General features: G+C 40.5%; 1 protein-coding gene across 2 annotated transcripts; it reads left to right on the top strand.

Moving 5' to 3' along the window:
• The first annotated feature begins 401 nt into the window (after positions 1 to 401).
• nectin4a (nectin cell adhesion molecule 4a) lies at positions 402 to 20,808 on the top strand. 2 transcript variants are annotated; one of them, XM_030722652.1, is made up of 11 exons: positions 402 to 767; positions 6,705 to 6,902; positions 7,484 to 7,651; positions 8,852 to 9,130; positions 9,571 to 9,688; positions 13,420 to 13,574; positions 13,695 to 13,854; positions 14,151 to 14,226; positions 14,517 to 14,579; positions 17,924 to 18,112; positions 18,250 to 20,808. In XM_030722652.1, exons 1-11 carry the CDS (start codon positions 710 to 712, stop codon positions 18,640 to 18,642), a joined length of 1,857 nt encoding a protein of 618 aa, XP_030578512.1. In that variant the 5' UTR covers positions 402 to 709; the 3' UTR covers positions 18,643 to 20,808. The 2 variants fall into 2 exon arrangements, with proteins under 2 accessions (XP_030578512.1, XP_030578513.1); XM_030722653.1 differs by lacking the exons at positions 13,420 to 13,574; positions 13,695 to 13,854.
• Positions 20,809 to 22,406: the final 1,598 nt, after the last annotated feature.

Below are 22,406 nucleotides of genomic sequence, written 5' to 3'. Positions count from 1 at the left end.
ATTAAAGGATTAATGTGTTTTCTTCGTGAGGGAGGAGGCACCAGTTTAGTATCAGTGTAGGTATTAAAGCAAAACATTCAGTCTTTTAAGCAGGTTCTTTGTGCCTGTTTCTCACCTGCCTCTCCTCTGAGCAGAGCAAGTAAAGATGAGAAAATAACTGTCATGTTGCCTTAACCAAACCGGAAAGGTGACTTTCTGTGTAACTGTGTGCGTGTGAGTTTGTGCGTGTGTTTGTGGCTTGTGGGGTTCTTAGGTGTGTGTGTGTGTGTGTGTGTGTGTGTGTGCGCACGCCTGAGCAAAAGAGAGAGAGAGAGAGAGAGAGAGAGAGAGGCGTAGCACAAACAGGTGTATCCCAAACAGGTAAAGCTACACCTTGTTTTTTTCTCTAAAGGGCACACATGATGGCGTGGGCTTAACAACCATACACGAATCCAAACTCAGCGGATTTACACTTTTCACCAGGACTGGGTTATATACCGTTTACTTATACACACTTTTTTGCATTGGAACGGACTTTGGTAAGGAGCTGGTTCTCAAAAAAAAAAAAAAAAAACAACCCCAAGGATGATCCGGCAGCACGAGGCATGACTGTGCCTCAGTGCTTCAAGCCTGCCTGTCAGTTAGGATCACATTACCTGGACTTATGAGCTTTCTTCCACTGCTGAAATTGTCAAAACCCGTGCACAGTTAGCAGCAACCCCCAGAGAGAATGACATCTCTGCTGACCAGACTCTCTCTGTGCCTCTTTGTCCTCCTCCATATATTTGGTAAGATAAGAGTTTATATAAAGTCTAATGAAAGTGATATTTAAACACGTCTTGTATTCTTTTAAGGCTGTATCTCTTTATTTTATCATGTGACTCCAGCACTCACCACCTTATTGGGCTGTTACTGTTTCATGCTTTACCCATAAGCTGCTTCACTTTATTACACAGTGCTAAAGCAGCAGTCTGTATGTGTGCGGTTTGGATGTCACAACATAAAATAGTTTTTTTTTTTTTCTTAAAAATGACATGACACACACTTTGGTTTCCTGTAGACTCTTACAGTATCAAAAGCACATTCACAAGCTGTGTTTTGCAATCTCTAAAGACATGGTCAAAGCGTCACAGCAGGGCTGTTAAGTGTTAACACTCCTGCCTTCTGGTTCAGGAAAAACTGGTTGCTGTTGATCAATACTCTCCCTTCTGATTCATGCGGAACCTCCTAGTGTGCATGTTTGTGTGTGTGCTGCTCAAGTATAAATATGTGAGCGGTCTATACATGATAAATAATGTGGCTCTGTGCATATCAGCAAGTCTTTATATAACACGCTGCATTAAATGCATTAACTGGTTATCTGGTTAACTGGTTATCGACTTGTTAATGGGGAGTAGTTCTGAATGTACTTGCCAAAGTGCAAAAACTCCCATGAGGTCTACAGGTGTTCTGCAAGCATCCACTGGTACTCAAATGTATGCAAAGGAGTCTGTAATCATGGCAGGATGACATGCTCTTGTAAAATCCATGGTGTACAGGTACACCTGAGCTCTGACTGATTTTAAACTTTCCTTTAAGGCACAAGTGAAAAAGGTCTGTAACTGGGTCACATTTAATCAGTCAGATTCATCTGAGATGAGGTGAAGATACAGTAGAAGCATTATAAGGTCACTATCAGCATCTGTCTAAAAACCCTCCTGCAAGCTAGCGCCATTACTTTAAACTATTGCAGTGTTTGCCTAAATGAACACTTCCTCAATGAAATCCTTCAGAAAAGAAACAGCAAATCAGCGCCTAATATACAATATTTGAATCAAATAAAAATTGTAGAGGGACTTTATGGCTGTGGCTTTTCTTATTTCCGGTTTGTCAGCATAAGAACTGCAAAAAAAAATTACCTTCAGGGAAACGTTCATTCACTCAGCCGTCAGTGTCAAAGCTGCACTCAAAAGGAACTCCATCCCAGCAACTCTTTGAGAACTGGACATAAGATTTATTAAGAAACAAAACTGAATTACATCTTAAAAAGCACAGCATCCACAGACTTTCTGCACACACTATGCTTCCTTTTTTTGGTGGGGTGGGTGGGTGGGGGCTTCCTTGCTGCTGGCAGCTATTATCTGTCAACATCTCACTCTGCCTTCATGTACCTACATACACTTCTTATTCCTCCACAGTGGTGAGAGCCCAGGCACAGGTACACGAAAGGTACACAAATACTACCAAGTCAAATTTCCTGAAATGAAGAACCCATTCAGGTTTAGGCGGAGCTCCATCTCTTCCCTTTAAATCAAAATAGGGCTTAGGGCTTTTATGTCTTTGCTTCTGCTATGCACCTTTTAGCATTAGTCATGACTTCTATCTCTTTGCATTATTATCTGTCTTTTCCTGATTTTGTTTTGCATGCCTTTTATGAGACTTTGGGTGGATGCTTTAAAAAGTACCTGACATTGTTGTGGAATTTGAGGTGTGGAATTTGCAGGTAATTAATGGACTGTTTAAAGGAAAAAAGAAGAAGAAAAGGGTTAACGCAAACACATAATGCTAGGCTAGGATGGAGCATAAGAAAACCTTTCAATCCCATAAAAGCAGGGTAGGCTGAGCATTCCAGTAATGCAGTGCAGGCAGATTCCAAAGTGAGTTTAAACATCAGCGTGACACACACACACACACGCACACACATTCATGGAAAAACACACACACACACATTCATGGAAAAAACACACACACACACACACACACACACACACACCTGTCTGAAGAGAAGAGTCATCAGGTTTGCTGGTAAATGCGTGAATCACATCATACTCACTGACGTATCTGAACAGATTCTCTCACATCAGCTACTGAAGCAACATCTGAAAGAAGTCACGCACCAAAAAATGGAAACTGCAGAGCTGATGGGTGTGAATGACGACAAACATGGTTCATATTTCTTTTTTCCACACAAATCAATGATCTTTTTTTTTTTTTTACTGCTGTTTTTTAATACACCATGCCAGCAGTACCAAAAAAAACCCAGAACAAAACAAAACAAAACAAACCACACTTGTAATGTTATTAGTCATGCTAGCTGGAGTTAATTGTTTTTAGCTTCAGCTTTTAGGGTCCGTGCCATCTGGAAACCATAGCCTCTTAATACTGATCAACTCAAGCTTGATCTAAAAGCAGCAAAATTAGAAGATACTGAACATGAGCAAAACTACCACAAAATGAAATTCTGATTTATTTTTAATCAATGAATTATTTTGCCTGTCACACGGATCAACATCCAAACTGTGTAAATGTGTGTTCCGCATATTGCTGGAGGACAATAGAATATAATGTGAAGTTTGTCTTGGCCAAACAGATGAACAAACGTGATCTGTAAGCGGAAAGGCGGGAGGGGAGAAGGGTTAAACAGAAATTCAAACTTGTGGTTTACACCAGATAAGGTTGCTTTGTGACAGTGTGAGACACACAATGCTCTGCACCTTGTGTTGACTTTACATTTTCTGGGGTCCCTTTGTATGTGTGCTCTGTCCAGACACTGAGATAAACCTTCAGTTTGCATCGAAAGCTCATCTTGAACAACTAGTTAAGTGACATACCTTCACTTGTACTCGCCCACTCATCTGGTAAACAGCTTGTTTTCTCTCCTTCTTTTCTAGACTCACTGTGTGTGTGTGTGTGTGTGTGTGTGTCTCCAAACCTCATCAGTGCTCCTTTCAAACACTGAAGTTGGATTTGTTCTTTTTTTTTTTTACCTATGTTGCCGCAGTGAAACAGTGTTACAGTCAGAGTCGCACACACAAATGTGCCCACTGAAACTCTGGTCCTTAAACACCACACTAATGAAATAATTTAGCATTTTGCTTCGTTCTTCCAGACAGTTTGGTGAAGCGACAACACTGCTGTCAGACCTGCAGTAAACCCGGCAGCTTGTGGGCTTAGTTTAACAGAAAGGCTGAAAGCAAATGACTCCACATAACCACAGCTTGCTTGCACAAATAATATATAACTAAGGCAGAGCCAGGCCAGCATTTTCCCCACTATTGAGCATTTAATTCCACTGAAAAATATGACACATAGATTTTGCATGAAACGGCTTCACAGATGACTTTTGGTTTAAAGTTACGCTAGAACTGCATCACTTTGGATCACTGTGAAACTAGAGAGAGAGAGAGAGACACTTTTATGTTAGTCTGAAAACAGAAAAAATCAGAAGTCCCATCACTACTACACCACTCATTTTTAGAAATAGAAAGAGAAATTATAGGGTATATAAGCAAAAACAGATTCCAGCAAGCTTGAAGTATTTGGTATTACCACCTTTATTCTTCACCATAGTATGAGCTCTCTTAGGCAGCATTTCTTTGCATTTCTTTCTGTAGTCTTCAGGAATAGTTCTCCAGGCTTCTTGAAGGAGATTCAAAGCTCTTCTTTGGATGTTGTTTCATTCTCTGTCCAGCTGATCCCACACTGCTTCAGAAATGTTGAAGGCCAATCCATGACTGATAGTGATTGTGTGTATTTTTTCTCTCCAGGTTTGATTTTAGTGTAGTGTCAGTGTGTTTTGTACAGGTGTGCAATACTGCAAATTCTGGCATCAATCCAATACCAAGTAAATAGAGGGTGAGCGTTGCCGATACTATTACCGATACTGATGTAGTGGAGAGCGGTGTGTCATGAGTTATGAGATGAATCATCAATTTGCCAATTCTGAACACATTTTAATGGCCAATATATTATTTAACCATCTGAATATAGTCTATAAGTAATCAGTGTGCTGAAGTAACAACTATGATGACCATTTATACTTCAACATTAACTAATGCTAAAGAACTGACATGGATGATGACTGAAACATTACTTTCACCACTATATGAGCTACTTGGTTATTCTTTGCTTCCCTGAAAAGACTGTGAAAGTGGGCTTTGTCTCTTTGTTGGGGGTCTGGGTCTACCTGAAGGATTTCCAACCTCCTGCTCAAACAAATTTCTCTTTTTCATGGTCTTTATATAAGTCGGTGGTGTTGTCAAAGTAGAGCATTTCCTTCCAACATGCATCACTGTTTGCAGTGTTCTCATTTACACCTGTAAAATGCTGCTACACAATGCTCTGCTTTCTCACTCACTGCAGCCTACATGGCTCTGCTCAGCAGAGCAGGGAAGAGGGGGCAGAGTAAACTGTAGCTGCATAGAGACGTCTCCTTTCTGAAGAACAGGAGCATCAAACAGAGCTTACACGAGACAGACTAAAGCATCGATCCTATCACTCTAGTATTTGATCCAATATCAATACCAGTGTTGGTATTGATAATATTGCTATTTGGATCAATCTGTCCACCTCTAGTGTTTGGGATCATTGTCAAGCTGAAAAATGAAGCAATGCCAATCAGACGCTTTCTAGATGGTATTCCATGGTTGATTAAAATCTGTCTCTATTTCTGTAATTCCATCAATCTTGACAAGATCATCTGCATCACTGGCTGAAATGCAGCCCCAAACCATGACAGAGCCTCCACAGTGCTGTACAGATGGCTGCAGACCTCTCTCCTGTTCTCCTCCATAAATATTGATGACAATTTGAACCAAAACTTTAAGCTGTATCTCTCAGGTCCCGTGTCACGTCTTTGCTGGACTTTTATCTGTTTTTTGAGGACGTGAATTTCAGATACTGTTCATCTGCTATAGATAGTTTTTAAGGTCTTCCACTTCTTCCTTTGTCCTCCATTTGTCCAGTTTCCTCAGTTTTTTTAAGGATACACTGCACACCATGCTGAGATATGCCAAGTTTCTGGCTAATGGCTCTTTTGGAGTCACCTTATTGGTGCAAAACTACTATTTTATGCCGGTCAAGCGGTGTTATCTTTGACATTTTTCAGTGATTAAACTAAAAAAACTGGAATAATTTTTTTGTTTTTGTGACTATGTCAAAATGGCTAAAGAAACAATTTAAAACTGGTTCTTTGCTAAGTTGAGCAGAGACAGCACTGGTTCATCTTTTGACTTCAGTGCCTTTTTTGAGCTTCGGTGGTTCAAAGATCAGTCTTAGGTGGTTTAACAAGGAAGCAAACAACCAAACACTCCTCTGAAAACAGTCAGGTACAAGGACTGGACTGAAAATGAGTGAAAAGGCAGCCAATGTCCAAAGAAGAACTTTGACCATCACAAAGCCCAGAGAACACTTTAAAAGGTTACAAGAAAGTCTGCCTTCGTGGAAGCAAAATATAAAGAAATAGGGGTGACTTGAGACTTTTGCACAGTACTGTAGCAACACACAACAAACTGTTGAAGAGGAGCTGTGTTCTTTAGCTATAAAACGGGTGCACAGTGGCTCAGTGGTTAGCACTGTTGGCTCACAGCAAGAGAGTCCTGGGTTGGAACCCTGCGTGGAGTTTGTCTGTGTTTGCATGGGTTTTGTCCAGCTTTCATGGAGAAACATGCTTGATTAATGCTGGCTCCCTTGACACAAGACATGCTCACAAAAGAGATTCTTAGTCTCACATCCCAGTATTTTTTTTTTTTAAATGTAGGATTTGTAATGTGATTTCTGGAGCTGTGCACAATCTCTAGCCCTATTGTGACTGTAGTATTTATGACCAGCATCCCTTGAGCTGGTAGGTATTCAGTTTCAATGTTGGTGTGACTGTGTTAAAGGCGAACAGATCACCATACCATGAATTAGCTGCAAGTACTTGATCTTTTAGCAGATGGATTCATGGGTCTATTCTTCTCTTCTAGTGAGAGTGATACCGGGAGACTTTGTGGAGCCTCCTCCAAATCATTCCTTAATTTCCATGGCGGAGGATAGGACCATCCTACCCTGTCACTACAAACCAAGCAATGGAACTGTAGTGGTGCAGGTCACCTGGCTTCAGGAGAAACCTGATGGCACCAAGGAACAGATCATCACCGCACATCCCATAAATGGACAAACAGGTAACTGGCACCGTGTCTGAGCTCTAGTTTGATTTCCGCCCTAGTCCTTATCTTTACATCCTCTGCCAAGTGCTAAAAAAAAAAAAAAATCTTCACACTGGATTACTTCCCCTTTCTCACAGTGAGAAATGTTGTCATTATCATGCGCTCACAAAGTTTCTCTGTGTTGCAAGTTGATATGTAAGTTTTAGCTGACAAATGCTATTTGGTGGCTTTGTTTTTCCTCTCAGGCAACTTTTACTGCTTTAAGGCAAATGCTCACAACCGTCTAAAAGTGATTTGCAAGAGACTGAAAATTTTTGCTGTGATATCACTAATTTAAGGGTGCCAAGATTCTGATCTTTGCACTGTTTTTATAGTTTCTTGCAATTTTAGGTGACTTTGGAATCACTGCTTACAACAAGTATTAGTGCCCACGCTGTAATGCGATTTCAGATGGGGGTGCAGGCATGTGTAGGGAACTGAAAGTGGCAAAAGAAAGCCCAAGGTCTATTTTGAACTCACTGGATTTAACTTTCTGTGTCACATCCTTCCTCATGCATGCCTTAAACTCTCTCTCTTTTGGCTCTCTCTGTCTGTAGCATTTGGGTCATGGTCCCAACGTGTGCACTTTAAAAGCAACCAGCCCACCGTGGACTCCTCTCTGGTCATCATGGGCACCAAGGTCTCTGATGAAGGGAAGTACATCTGCCATGTCAGCGCCTTCCCCTCTGGAAACTTTGACACACACATGTCGCTCATCGTGTGGAGTGAGTCCATCGCTCATGACTCTACCATATTCAATTCAATTCAATTCAAATTTATTTATATAGCGCCAAATCACAACAAACTGTCGCCTCAAGGCGCTTTGTATTGTGGGTAAAGACCCTACAATAATGTCTCTAATGTCTCATACTGTATACAACTGGAGTAATAGTATGTTGTTTGCTCAAGGCTAGAAACTAATCAGTCACAAAGGAAATCGATATTGTCACCAGGCTGTTAGTTTACTAAGAAAAAGCTAATACATGACTGATAATGTAGTAACACACACAAAACATGAATACCGTACTTACTCATGGCTTTGTCGGTAGTTGTTTATTAAGCATTTGTAACCTCCTAATAAGGTAATAAATACAAACAGGAAACAAAATGCAATTTTATGTAATTAATGGATATATTGCAATAATTGCTGGTCACGAGTTATTAGCTTATTGAAGTTATTTAGCTCTTCAGAGCTAAATAACAGAGCTTTGTTGTATTTTCCAACATAATCTTATAGATGTACACTTTTGAATTGATGAAACTACTCAAGTGCAAATTATAATAAGTATATAGAATTTTTGATTTTTCTGGGATCCAACCTCTAACAAGTTTCTCTGATAATGTAGCAAAAGAAGCGTAGATCGGGTTGCACATTTAACAGCACACTTTAGTATTTATGTTATTAGTGTTTAACGACATTATTCTGTAGTAAATTCAGTCAGCACCACTTAAGTCAGAAGAAAGTTATTACTGTCTACAGTAATTGATATTTGGTGATATAGTTTTGTTCTCGGCCTCCCTACTTTCCCACACACACGGAAAGAGTAAGACAGCAGGAGCAAAATCCCCAGTACAGAACAGATGTCACACTGATTAAGATAGATGCAGTATGAAAAAAAAAGGATGTGGGGTGGAGGCAGGTTGCAAAGTTGCTTGCATTAGCTTTAAGAAACTGTAGGCTGGTTAAAACACTTTAAAAAACTCACTTTATATGAGATTTGCCAATTGGCTGCTCAGACGTAGATCAGCTGAGCTATCAGCTGATGTGGACTTGCAATGAGTTCAGGTGTCATCAGCTCTTACTAAGAGGGACCTTTAAATACTTGTTTAAGTGTACAGGTGTGTTCAGCATTGACTGCTTAGTGTGTTGACCTAACCGTCGTCATCTCCTCTCTGATCAAACACTGTGACCGTCCCTCCTCCAGCTCATCCCATTTCCTCAGTGGAACCTGTGACTGTGGTGGAGGGACAGAACTACAGGCAGGTTGCTTCATGTCGCTCTGTGGCCCGCCCGCCGCCTCGACTCACCTGGGACACCGACTTGAACGGGCAGTCTGTCAATCGCTCCTCTGAGAGCGGGGCAATCTCCTCACACTTCTCCCTGCACCCCCTGAGGAACATGAATGGCAAGAAGCTGGACTGTCTGGTGTGGCATCCGACTTACTCGGAACCCCGCAGGTTAAAAAACCAGCTGGTAGTGCTCTGTGAGTTTTCTATTTCCTATTTTGTAAAAATTGAAAGGGTTAAGATGGCGCCAGTGGTATGGAAAGATACACAAGCAGAAGCATGTATGGAAAAAGTTAAAACAGTAATAGGATGTTCATGTTTTCACTTCCTATTTTTATCACTGAAGTGATCCCTTCAAGAGACTTTCCAAACACTGTTTGGCTACATACACATTTCACTCCATACCAGTGGGTCTAGCTTAAAGTACCTAAATTTTAAATCACTTTTAAAACTAATTCCCTTCTTAATTTCTAATACATCATCATTCAGGATGTTTTACTCTGAACTTAAGCTGTGCTGTTTCTTTACTTTTAGTAATTTTTTTTTTGGTAAATGCATTCATATTTACAGCAGCTATAAGTCTGAGTATTCCACCTGAAACCGATTAAAGTTGGTACATTATTGTTTTTCCTCTCAGTCCCTCCACATGCAGAGGTGTCTGGCTACAGTGGAAACTGGCATGTGGGTCTGGAGAATGCTGCCCTGAGTTGCGTGAGTGGAGGAAACCCCAAACCACATGTCTTCACCTGGATCAGGTACAGTAGGATCCACCTACTGCTCTGGATGTCTGGTGTTTGCATGACTAAGTGTCTGGTTTGTCTGGCCATGGTTACATTTATTACAATTGTCAGAGTCATTACACCAGTTTTGTGTCCCGTGATTTCACCAGTTTAATCGGATGTTTGATGAGGGTGAATTCAGGTCATCGTTAGGTTACAGTTACTTTATTACGTATTAATTACTTATTAGTTACTTATTACATACAGTAAGTCTTGATGTCAAATCCTCAGTGGACGTAACAGATAATGTTGTTTGCACATGTGAGGGTTTTTAATAGTCTTTTGGACAACAGTGGAGCTCTATGGCCCAGAGCACAGTGTATATCAGAGTTTAGATATACATTCAATACATCTGTGTCTAAGTGACTGAATTTATGAAAACTAATAACTAACCCTAATTTTGTAGTTTCAAATATTTGAATAACATCAAGTAAATACTGCATATTTTACATGTTTATGTGGTTCATGATAACTGTGTAATGACAGTAATCGTATGTGATACTGTATTGATACAGTAAAATAAAATAGTAGTAGAATTGTTGTTTTTGTAAACTCTCATCCAGTTCTTGCATTTATTTTGACTTACATTATTGTTGTTACTAATGTCGTTATCATGATTTTTTAAAAAAACAATAATTATGAAGGATGGCCCTACCTGATAGTATGCTTTTAACATCAAATTAACTGTCAAATTTATTCCAATACTCAAGACAGCTAATAGATTGTTTTGACCACAGTATTCACTTATACTTCTGAGTGCATATCCATTGCTATGCAATAGGCATATACAGCTGGTTGCATTAACCCTTGACCGTGTAGCTGGAGAGGATCTCCACCCTTTTCACATGACTTAACCAAAGAAACTCAATGCCACTGTCACCTCCTGCTTCTGCTGCCTCAGTGGAAACCAACACATTCAAATGATGCCCTGCTTTCAACCCAGATGAGGGTTTGTCTCAGGTGCCTAACTTCTTCTGCTTGAGTCACCAGGTGTCATTTCAAGCTATCAATTTGGATGCATCAGTATATTCTCAGGGTGTGGTGTAGCTAGAAAAATGCAGGGCTTGAAAAGCTTGGAGAGGAATGGCTCCCATTAAATTATGGCATGCGACAGTTGGGCTTCTAGGGGGGAAATACACACAGAAAATGCATAGTTACATCTGAATCTAAAAAAAAAACCCAAAAAGAAACAACAACAAAAAACAAAATAAAAAACATACAACTGTTTGATAGGGTTTCGTTTATGTTTTTGCTGTTTTGCCAGAAAGTGAAGCGCATATTACTTTTTATTAGTCACCAAAACAGGAACAAACTCTGTGAGAGGGATTTTTGTGAGTAAGGCCTATCAGACACACACTGCACATACAAGCTTACATACTTATGAATGACCCCACACACACACACACACACACACACACACACACACACACACACACACACACACACACACACACACACACACACACACACACACACACACACACACAAACACACGCATGCACACACACACAGCAGCCACAGCACTGGGCAAACCTGTTAGTAAATGGCGGCAGGTGAAGTAATAGCTGCTGTCACAGTGTCATGTTCCGGCTTGTGCCGAGAGCAGACAGATGAGACAGTTTCACACGAAGGAGGGAGTAAGAGGGGGATGAGAAGAAAAAGGGAAAGGGATGAGCAATTAGCGGAGAAGTAAACTAGTAGGAGCAGGCAGGCAGAGGCGCTGGGAGTAGGAAGAGGAAGCTGACTGTGTGAGGTGTTACTATGAAAATGTGTTTGCTGCATATGTGAAAAGCATATGATTCCACTTTCCTGCTTGTAACAGAGTCTCTGTGAAACAAGTATAACAGAGTTCTATGCAGCACACTTATAACGCCACAATATGGTGAGGTTAGAGTGGTCTCTATGAGACGGAGCTTAGCTGTGTTTCAGAGCATGGTCAAGTTGTGACTTGTTTTAACTGTATGCAAAAGATGGATGGAGGAACCATGTCATTCAGTGGTTTCTGCCTCAGTATTGGTTTTTTGGTCTCTGTCATGTTGGTTTGTTGGAGTGTGACCATATTTGCACAAGATGATTGAGAGATAAATTATTAGCTCACACTAGGAATCTTGGTTACTGAGCTACATTCATAAACTGTTCAGGTACAATGTACAGACAGATCCCTGCAAACTAATTTGGGCATTTTAACATAACTCACTTTTGGAACAAGTTACTCACGTGGCTTCATTTTTCATCCCCACTGGTAGCTGTTTAAATTTTGACATGAAACATGTCAAAAATGATACTGTATCATTAAGACCTCTTCTAGTTAGGTACACAACCACAATTAGTGTGGTTAGTGGGTGGGGTGATCAAAGTTTCTTTGAATTCTTGTGGGATTGATTGTCATCATTAAGAGAGCATGCCATTTGTCACTATCATTCTTCACTTTAATGTATAATGTCCCTCTGAATTATTCTCTAAAAAATAATAGAACTCTGCAAACTATGAACAGCTGACTGTTCCTTCATCGATCTGTGACCAAAGGCTCATGCTGCCAGCTTCCATAGACTGTATATAGGATAGATGTAGGAGTGGTGATGTCACCCATCGCATTTTGATTGCTGTATTTTGAAGCATTGGATTAATATTTTGCCTGCTGTCATGTTATTTGTTGGATAAGTTATCATATTAGGATGTGAGGATGGAATGCTGATGATTGCAGCTAACGCTAGCGAGCTTGTTTAGCAAGCTGTATTAATAGACTGTATGCATGTAATTCATAAACACACTCACCCACATATTATTTTTCAAGGTGTTATAATACTAGAATTTCACTCATGAACTGAGGCACAAACCAAGCTCTTGTATTTGCACCATATATTTTTTTAAAATGCTACAAAGAAAGAAAGGGTGGAGAGGTCTCGTTCAATGACATAGATGAATGGAGGTGTAGGTGTAGCAGATAGCTTCCTCCGCTTATCCAATTCAGGGTTACAGGGGGTGGAGGGAGTGTATACCGTAGGGTGAGAGGTCACAGGGCTCTCACAGAGAGACAGTTGTGCTCATATTCACATCTAATGTGAATTATTTAGAACCACCAAATAATCTAACATGATTGTCTTTGGACTGTGGAAGGAAGCTGGAATACTCGTGGAGAACCCAAACAAGCACAGGGACATCATGCAAGCTCCCTACAGGGCTCCAGCTGGCTGGACCTTCTTGCTGTGAGGCAAGAGTGTTAACCACTGCACCACTGTGCCACCCCAGACTGTAAAAATCTATATTCTAAAGCGTCTATAGGGATTTGGAGCCAGCTTCAAGGTGCCATTTAGATGGACTACACTTTTTGGCATTTCTGTGTTGACTTGATTTTTTTCAGTGCTGGAAGCTGCACTACACAGTTCTTTTTGTTGGCAGATGTAGCTCTCTAGAAAGAAAATAGTACCTTCATAATACTACAAAAACATTAAAAAAATACAAAACATTTTTTAGTATTTTGAGCATCATAAGGACCAAATACAATTGTTTCTATACAATACCAACAATTTCAGAAGAAGGCGCACAGTTCTACCACTAATATCACCAAAAGTGGTCAAGTCATCCCCAGAAAACTGATGGATGTACAGAACTACAGGACAGAAGAAAAACACACGTATTTGATTTTTGGGCAAAGGTAACACACGCTGATCTGGATGCTCTGTTGTTCGTGTTTGTTCTCTCTGCAGAAAGGATGGAGAATTGCCGAAAGGTGTTATCCAGCACGCTAACGGAACACTAGCTTTTGAGCGACCCCTAAACCTTTCAGATGCGGGCACTTATCAGTGTGTGGCAACGAATGAAGTGGGAGTAGGAAAGGCAGAGGTGGAGATCAGTTTGAAAGGTAGATGACAATATTGTCAACATGCCAGACAAAGGCTTCTCAAAATAACGTAAACTACATGAACAGATGTGTATATCCATCTAATCCTTTCTTCTAATCCTTTTAATTCTGCCCTCACAGAAATTCTCCCGAAGCAGAAAAACCTTGAAAACACAATTATGTTCATTGTGGGGGGTGTGGCCATTGCGCTGCTGATCTTGTTGCTTACCATCGTCGTTGCCGTCACATGCCACCACAAGCGCAAGAACAAGAGGCTAAAGAGGGAGCTGACTGAGAAGAAGTACGAGATAATAAGACGTGATAAGATGAGATGAACTAATAATCTCCTCAGGCCAAGAAGAACACATAAAAATGGAGCAAATCACAGCTATTAAGAAAATCACACCTGACAGTTACGACAGCAGAGTGTGTAGAATTAGAGGAGCATAAAGTGTAAAATGCAGTAAAATGTAAATTAGCAGCAGGCACAAATGTGCATGAAAACTTAATAAACTGCTCAAGAATTACACGTCACACTGTAACTGTCAGTGCATTTTTATAAATTAATTTTCCCTCCCAATCTCTTGTTTCTCACAGGGAGGAAATTAGCACTCTCTCCAGACAAGCTTCTATCCGGAGAATGACCTACATCAGCACAGACACTGGAAGAGCGGTACTCTTGCATGATTATTCTTTCACACTCAACACACTGCGCAGCACTGATTAAAATCCATGGACCAGAGGCACCATATGTACCACAAAGTTCCCTCATAAATTATTCCAGTTTCACTATGGACAACTCCAAATACTTTATAATCACTGAAAATGTGACGTAAAATAAAAAAGTGTAATCTTGGATGTTTTGAAAGTGTATATTGTTTTATGGACAGATTTAGTTTTTGTCTCAGTGTTTAGAATTTTGAGCCCTGAGGTAAACCTGTGTTGTGCTTCCTTTGATTGCAGACAGATGAAAACATCCCTCTGAGGGTGGAGGGTACCCTGAGGAGCAGCCTGTCTTCCCTTGGGGTCAGTCTGCGTATCTCTATAAATCTGCATGCAGGGCCTGGGCCTGGGACTGAGGCTTTACTAGCCAGATGCCAGATGGCTAAGTTCTGAGTTTCAACATTTCAACTCTGCACGTACTGCATCTCAGCTTGTTTCTTTTGACATCTCCATTCCTCCCTATGCGCCCCAAATTTCATGCTGAGCATTAGACCAGAAGACTAACACCACTCTCACATGTCTGCTAAATATAAAGCTGGAGCCAGAAGCTAGCTAAGCTGAGCTGAGCTTAAAAACTGTAAGCAAAGGGGAACGACAATCCTTGGTCTGTTTTAATCTACAAAATCAGCTCCCAATGGTGGCACATAATGTGGTCAGATTACATGGGGGAATCATAGGCACAGTGCCAATGGAAAGTTATGAACTTCCCTCATTTAGATAAGCTGGTCTAAAGATGGACAAAATTGAGGGGAGAAGTATGTGAACTTTCACCCAGGAAACTGGGGTTCATGTCTCTATAACCTCTTGTCCCCATGCTTATTTTCAGTTGCTGCTTGGTTAATTTTCTAGGCTTACAATAAGACCACAATTTGGCCATCCTGACCTTATCAGAAGGGCAACAATACTGGTTGATTTAAGGGTTCTAAAAAGGTTTAAACGACCACTGATTAGCTCATAGATGTTCCACTAGTCAGTTAACATCCACTATTCTACCTGGAGTCAAGATGAAATTTAGGGCCCAGAATAAGCTCTCTTATTTTGGGGGTTCATATTTATCTAATAATCTCATTTGACATTTCTTAGCAACTGCATTTAATCATTAATTGATATTAATCTCTGGCTCTCTTCCACAGCATGTCTTTCTCTCCCCTCAGCCCAACCGGTCGCGGCAGATGACTGCCCCTCCCTGAGCCTGGTTCTGCTGGAGGTTTCTTCCTGTTAAAAGGGAGTTTTTCCTTTCCACTGTCGCCAAGTGCTTGCTCATAGGGGGTCGTTTTGACTGTTGGGTTTTCTCTGTATTATTGTAGGGTCTTTACCCACAATACAAAGCGCCTTGAGGCGACAGTTTGTTGTGATTTGGCGCTATATAAATAAAATTGAATTGAATTGAATTAGTAGTTTAATGAAGTTAGACTGTTTTTCATTAAAAGTGAAGTTCTTTTTTTAAATCAAATTAAATATGCATTACTCATTGAATTTGATTTTTTAAATATGTGTTAATCTATAAAAATATGTTTTAAACTTGTGTAACCACTTTGCAGAGGCCCTTTAAATATGTTTACTGTTTGCAGTAAATTTAATTAAAGTGTAATAACTGAACATTAATTTTGTTAGTTCCAGAACTGCATAGGTGGACATGCCACCACCATTCAGCCACCATCAGCAACAGCAACTATAAAATCTTTTTAAACATAACTACTTGAACCAAAAGGGCTTACATAAATTTGATTAGATTTAAAAAAAAAAAAAAAACAAAAAAAACAAAACAGTGAACTGTTAGCAACAATATAATGTCAATCACATTTGGAAAATACATAAAGTAGTAGTTCAATTTTGTGGGAAATTATTAGTATCCTTGCTGGCAGGGTACGTTTTTCTAATTAAATGGTGGGATTAGATGGGGCTTCTGTTACATTTGGACGGCTAACTAAAGCCTCATGGGTTTAACTTTATATTCATTATGGGAATATTAGAGTAGTACCAAATATGTTCATCTGCCAGAAAGAAAACACATACTTAAGCATATTTCCCCAGATGTTAATGCTGAACTATTGTTTTAAAACTGGTCTTCTTTAAGTAAATGATCTTACTATAATTTGGCCTGCTTTAAAAAAATGTGCTTTTCCCCAGAATGTATTTAAATTGAGTGAATTTTGGGAAGTAGTTCATGACAATTCTATTGTCATAAACAATAGAGTTGCTACAATCTATGCACCTGATCAGTATATTCAATTCAATTCAACTCAATTCAATTCAGTTTTATTTATATAGCGCCAAATCACAACAAACTGTCGCCTCAAGGCGCTTTGTATTGTGGGTAAAGACCCTACAATAATACAGAGAAAACCCAACAGTCAAAACGACCCCCTATGAGCAGCACTTGGCGACAGTGGAAAGGAAAAACTCCCTTTTAACAGGAAGAAACCTCCAGCAGATCCAGGCTCAGGGAGGGGCAGTCATCTGCCGCGACCGGTTGGGCTGAGGGGAGAGAAAGACATGCTGTGGAAGAGAGCCAGAGATTAATATCAATTAATGATTAAATGCAGAGTGGAGTATAAACAAAGTAAATAAGGTGAATGAGAAACAGTGCATTATGTGAACCCCCCAGCAGACTAGGCCTATAGCAGCATAACTATGGGATGGTTCAGGGTCACCTGATCCAGCCCTAACTATAAGCATGATCAAAATGTTAAGTTTTAAGCCTAATCTTAAAAATAGAGAGGGTGTCTGTCTCCCGAATCCAAGCTGGAAGCTGGTTCCACAGAAGAGGCGCCTGAAAGCTGAAGGCTCTGCCTCCCATTCTACTCTTAAGTATCCTAGGAACCACAAGTAAGCCAGCAGTCTGAGAGCGAAGTGCTCTGTTGGGGTGATATGGTACTATGAGGTCTTTGAGATAAGATGGTGCCTGATTATTCAAGACCTTGTATGTGAGGAGAAGAATTTTAAATTCTATTCTAGATTTAACAGGGAGCCAATGAAGAGAAGCCAATATGGGAGAAATATGCTCTCTCTTTCTAGTCCCTGTCAGTACTCTAGCTGCAGCATTTTGGATCAGCTGAAGGCTTTTCAGGGAGCTTTTAGGACAGCCTGATAATAATGAATTACAACAGTCCACCCTAGAAGTAATAAATGCATGAATGAGCTTTTCAGCATCACTCTGAGAAAGGATGTTTCTAATTTTAGAAATATTGCGCAAATGCAAAAAAGCGGTCCTACATATTTGTTTAATATGTGCATTGAAGGACATATCCTGGTCAAAAATGACTCCAAGATTTCTCACAGTGTTACTGGAGGCCAAAGTAATGCCATCCAGAGTAAGTATCTGGTTAGACACCATGTTTCTAAGATTTGTGGGGCCGAGAACAAGAATTTCAGTTTTATCTGAATTTAGAAGCAGGAAATTAGAGGTCATCCAGGCCTTAATATCTTTAAGACGTTCCTGCAGTTTAACTAATTGATGTGTGTCATCTGGCTTCATTGATAGGTAAAGCTGAGTATCATCTGCATAACAATGAAAATTGATGCAGTGCTTTCTAATAATACTGCCTAAGGGAAGCATGTATAATGTAAATAAAATTGGTCCTAGCACAGAACCCTGTGTATATCTAGCAATACTTACTAGTGTATTATTTCCATGCTGTAAACAGGAGCAGGCTCAGTGCCGTGACAGCCGATCTACTCTCTCAGGTGGGCGGGGAGGAGTAGGGGCGTACGACTCCCTGGGGAGACCTGCCCTGTACAACAATTCCCGGAGGGGGAGAGAAAGGCCTGTGGACAGAGAAGAGGAAAGCCGATTAAGAGTGGAGAGATATGTGAAAAACAACTCTTTATCTTTGGTAAGTGTGTCTTGGAGTGCGTGTCAAGGCTTGATTTCACCAAACTGTGGAACGCCTCGGCCCCAGCTTACTAACCTCTGCATACTTACCAGATGATGATGCAGTCAAAAAAGTGTGTCTGCTCTCTGTCTTTGCAGCCGGAAACTCATTTCCACCCTCCTCTCACGCCATCATCCTTTCAGAGGATGCAAAGTCATGACTTTATGAGGCCAGTGAATGGCAGCGCCGTTGTCCTGTCAGATGTGGGCTCGCGACAAGGAAGCGTCACCAAGAATCACCAGCACCCTCCCATGAGCAGCACCTGCCCGCCTATAAGAGATGACGACGATGAAGTGGATGAAGGGCTGGGTGGTCCTGCCAGCCAAGAGCGACCTTTTGATCAAGACAGCGAGACCAACAGCTCTCAGGTGTCTGAGGCTACCAGCATGCACTGTCAGCACAGTAATGGCATGTTAAAACACAAAAGGTTGCCAAGCCCCACTCTGGTCAGTCCCCATGCATCTATAATCCACAAGGCCCAAATAGTTTAACAGCTGGTGAGAAAATAGCACATGAAACTACAGAACTGGACAGCTTTTGTGGACGTGGAAACAACAAAACTGTGTGCTCCAGTGGACTCCAAAGCATCTATGGGGCATTTCTAATTGCTGCCTGCTGTTTGGGAATCAATGGTAAATTTCCCAAATGTGCTGCCACAAACTAAGACAATATCACCCATTTTCCAGCGCAGCTACTTTAGCATTATCACTGATGATATTCCATTCTCAGCTTTCACGATACAGCTGTCGCTCTAACCAGCTGCAGCTAACTGGTGAATGCAGCTGACATACCTTATGAGGGAATATCGAAAGCACTTACTGTAGGAAATCAGGAAATGCGAGAGGAATAAACAGTCCTGTGGGAAAGTCAGTAAATCAGAAAAGTAGATTGCAACACCTGTGCGCTGAGGCTGCTGTAGTTAAGTTGGGTGTAAGAGTAACTGCCTGTGTTACATTCCCTTACACAACACGTTGGGATCTGATCCAAACTTTTGGTTTGTTCATCTCTGGCCACACCTGCAACACGCATACCTCCATATTGTCTTACTGTCCTGCTACCTTTGCCGTAGGCACTGAGACAGTTTGGATCAGATGGAGCCCTTATGCCAAAACAAGATTAATATCTCTTACATGCAAATCTGTAAATCTCTACAAAGACACAAGTGAGCTCCCTTTTTTAAACAAAAACAAACTTCTCTGAAATAGATGTGTAATACTTGTATCTGATGAAACAATGGTGCAGCATAGTAACAACAAATAAAATATGCTGCATTAATCTACCAGTTCACACATTCCTCTGCTTCAATGGCCTCTTCATTCTTACATTCTTTCACCTACACATAGTGTATGTGTAGTAGATACGTATTGATCTATACATAGCTAGAATTAAAGATGACAAATGACAGAATGAAACATGCACACTTGATAAATTAGAGGGCATTTCTGTTCAGTCTATGTTTACACATACAATATCAGTGTCAATATCAGTGAAAGCTGGAAAAGCTGCCAAATGTTTGGAAAATATAGTTTTAATTATTTGCCATCAGATTGCTAAATGTGGCTACTTTTGTAAATATTGCCCGGATTCTTACATCGGAGACCACAGAAATGTATAAAGGCTGCCACACATGGACTTGGGCCCTACAGTTTGGAACATTTCTTGTCCTTGCTGGAGTTTTTCAGCTTCCATAACGAGGCCAGGCCTTTCCAAGAGGAGTTTCACATGGATTGTTACAACGTTTTAATACAGTGAAAGCCAAACCAAACATGTATTGTTTATCTGTTGACTTTTTTTTTTTAGTTGTCTTTGTTTGTGTTCTGAGTATTGGGAAGCAATGTGCCAAAGGGGAAATATAAAAACAGTTTTGCTTTTCTGGCAAATATGAAGTATTATATTGTTTGTTACATACATTATTACATTGTTATATTATTGTTTTCATTATTTCATTACCTGCTGTAAATGCGACTTTTTTCCGAGACAAATGTCAAGTGTTGCTTTAGTTAGAAGTGTTGTGTAAAAAGTGTGCTGGGACAGTTTGTGGCAAACTCAAAGTGATGCGTGTATTATCTGGCAACACCCAACAGATGAGAGGCCATAATGTATGTATGTATGCAGGTTATATTTGTTGCAGACAGCGCCCCCTGATGTGTACTGCTGGAAAGTGCAGGGGCCTGACTGAGGTAACAAACTACAAAACTACTGAAATATGAAAGACTCTGCACTCCACTGTGATCTCAATGACCTTCTTGGTCACGTTCCTGGATTTCCACTCATTTTGAGGGCTTGTACTGATGGGTCTAAATAAATGTGCATGGTTTCTCTAAAGGTACAGGTATACAGCACTTTAGTTACCACTATATTACATTCTTTTTTTTCCTCTTTTTTTCTATATTGCATTATTATGTAGTCTTCTTCTTCTTTCAGCTGCCTATCCCTTGCATCCTCTTCTGTCACACCAACCCTCTTCATGTCCTTCTTCACTACATCCTTAAATGTCCTCTTTTCCTCCTGTCTGGAAGCTCCAGCTTCAACATCCTTTGACCAGTATATTCACTGTACCTCCACCTCTTCAGGCTCTCTTCTATCTGTCACCCTACTCTCATGCTGTTCTGATGCATTTGGGTCAAATAAATATTGGATAATGGCACATTTTATGCCTCAGTACATCCCCACAGTGGATTTTAAATCAAAAGTGCAGACTTTTAGCTTTGATTCAAGAGGTTCAACAAAAGTATTACCTCAACTGTTTAGCAGGGTGAGAAAAGAAAAGCCGTGCAGTTATGGTGTCAGTCAATTGTCCACTTAGCCTCTGAAAATGAGGCACTATGCATGAACATGACTGGCATTCTTAAAAGGTTGATGCAATACTTTGTTAAACCCCTTGATTTAAAGCTGAAAAGTCTGCACTTCAATAATATCGTGATTGCTGGATTTTAACTTATTGTAGGGTCTTTATCTTACAATATAAGGGGCGACTGTTTGTTGTGATTAGTGCTATATAAATAAAATTGAATTGAAAATCCGCTGTGTTGTTGTACAGAGGCAAAAATTGTGTAATTGTCCAAACACTGATAGTCCTAACTGTATGCTTCACTTGTTGGAGGGAGTGAAGACCACATGGGATACTATGGAGCTGCATAATGCTGTGGTAGCCATGCTGGTGTGTCACCCTTAATTCACCAGGAAAACCCTTCTCATACCTTTACGTCTCCTTGCAGCGGGAACCACACATGCAGATACCATCCGATAAAACAAGCTATGCATATTGTTTTACAGAAAATCACCATCCTTGCTTCTCACAAAAGCAGCTAAAATCATAAATATTAAATTGTAACTCCATTCCTTGGTAAATGGATCAGTTCTTATATAACGCTTTTCTACTCTAGCTGAGCACTCAAAGCGCTTTATACAACACATTTGCATTTACCCATTCACACACACACACACACTATTTCAAAGTGCTTTCTATCTAACATCCACACACATTCATACTCTCACAGTTCCATCATAGAGCAATTTGGGGTTCAGTATCTTGCTTAAGGGTACTTTGGCATGCAGACTGGAGCAGCCAGGAATAAAACCACCAACTTTCTGATTAGTAAATGACCTGCTCTACCTCCTGAGCCACAACCACTCCCGTTCCCTGCCCCATCAGTCTTAGTGTGCTCCCTCAGTAGTGGTTTCTTTGCAGTGTTTCAACAATAAAGGCTTCCTCTGAACAGGAGATGTTAGGGTGTGTTTTTTACTTGACCTCTGGGTAGTACTGAGATGGGCTTCAATCTGAGGTACTGTTAATTGTAGAATTAAAAGACTAATTAACCTCTGAGCTGGGGGAACTTTTGGTCTTCTTTTCCCAGGGCGCTCCTGGTGACAGCCAGTTTCATCATCACCTCTGATGAGTTCAAGATGCACCTGATCTTGAATAAACTTTCATAGCGAACCGGGGCTACTTTGATGAACCCAACCTTTGAAACATTTGGTTGTTGTTCACTGAATAACTTATTCTATTTTTAGCTCCTGCTCACTAGTTTTCATCACTCTTTGAGCATAGTGCATGCATCCTATTGCTTCATCAGATAAGCTGAAATGCTATACTACAGGTGTATAAACTAAGGTAGTCATCTTAGTTGCAGCAGGATGAGTATGTTATTTTAAATCAGTGGCTCCCAAAGTCAAGAGTGCAGCGGCCCCCTTAAAAACCAGAGAATCCCATGGGGCCCCCCCGGCCACTGGGACACAAACTTCAATACAAGAG

Source organism: Archocentrus centrarchus (genome assembly GCF_007364275.1).
Source record: "Archocentrus centrarchus isolate MPI-CPG fArcCen1 chromosome 18 unlocalized genomic scaffold, fArcCen1 scaffold_23_ctg1, whole genome shotgun sequence".
Classification (NCBI taxonomy): domain Eukaryota; kingdom Metazoa; phylum Chordata; class Actinopteri; order Cichliformes; family Cichlidae; genus Archocentrus; species Archocentrus centrarchus.
The sequence above is the reverse complement of the archived record's forward strand: the minus strand, read 5'-3'. Positions and strand labels throughout refer to the sequence as shown.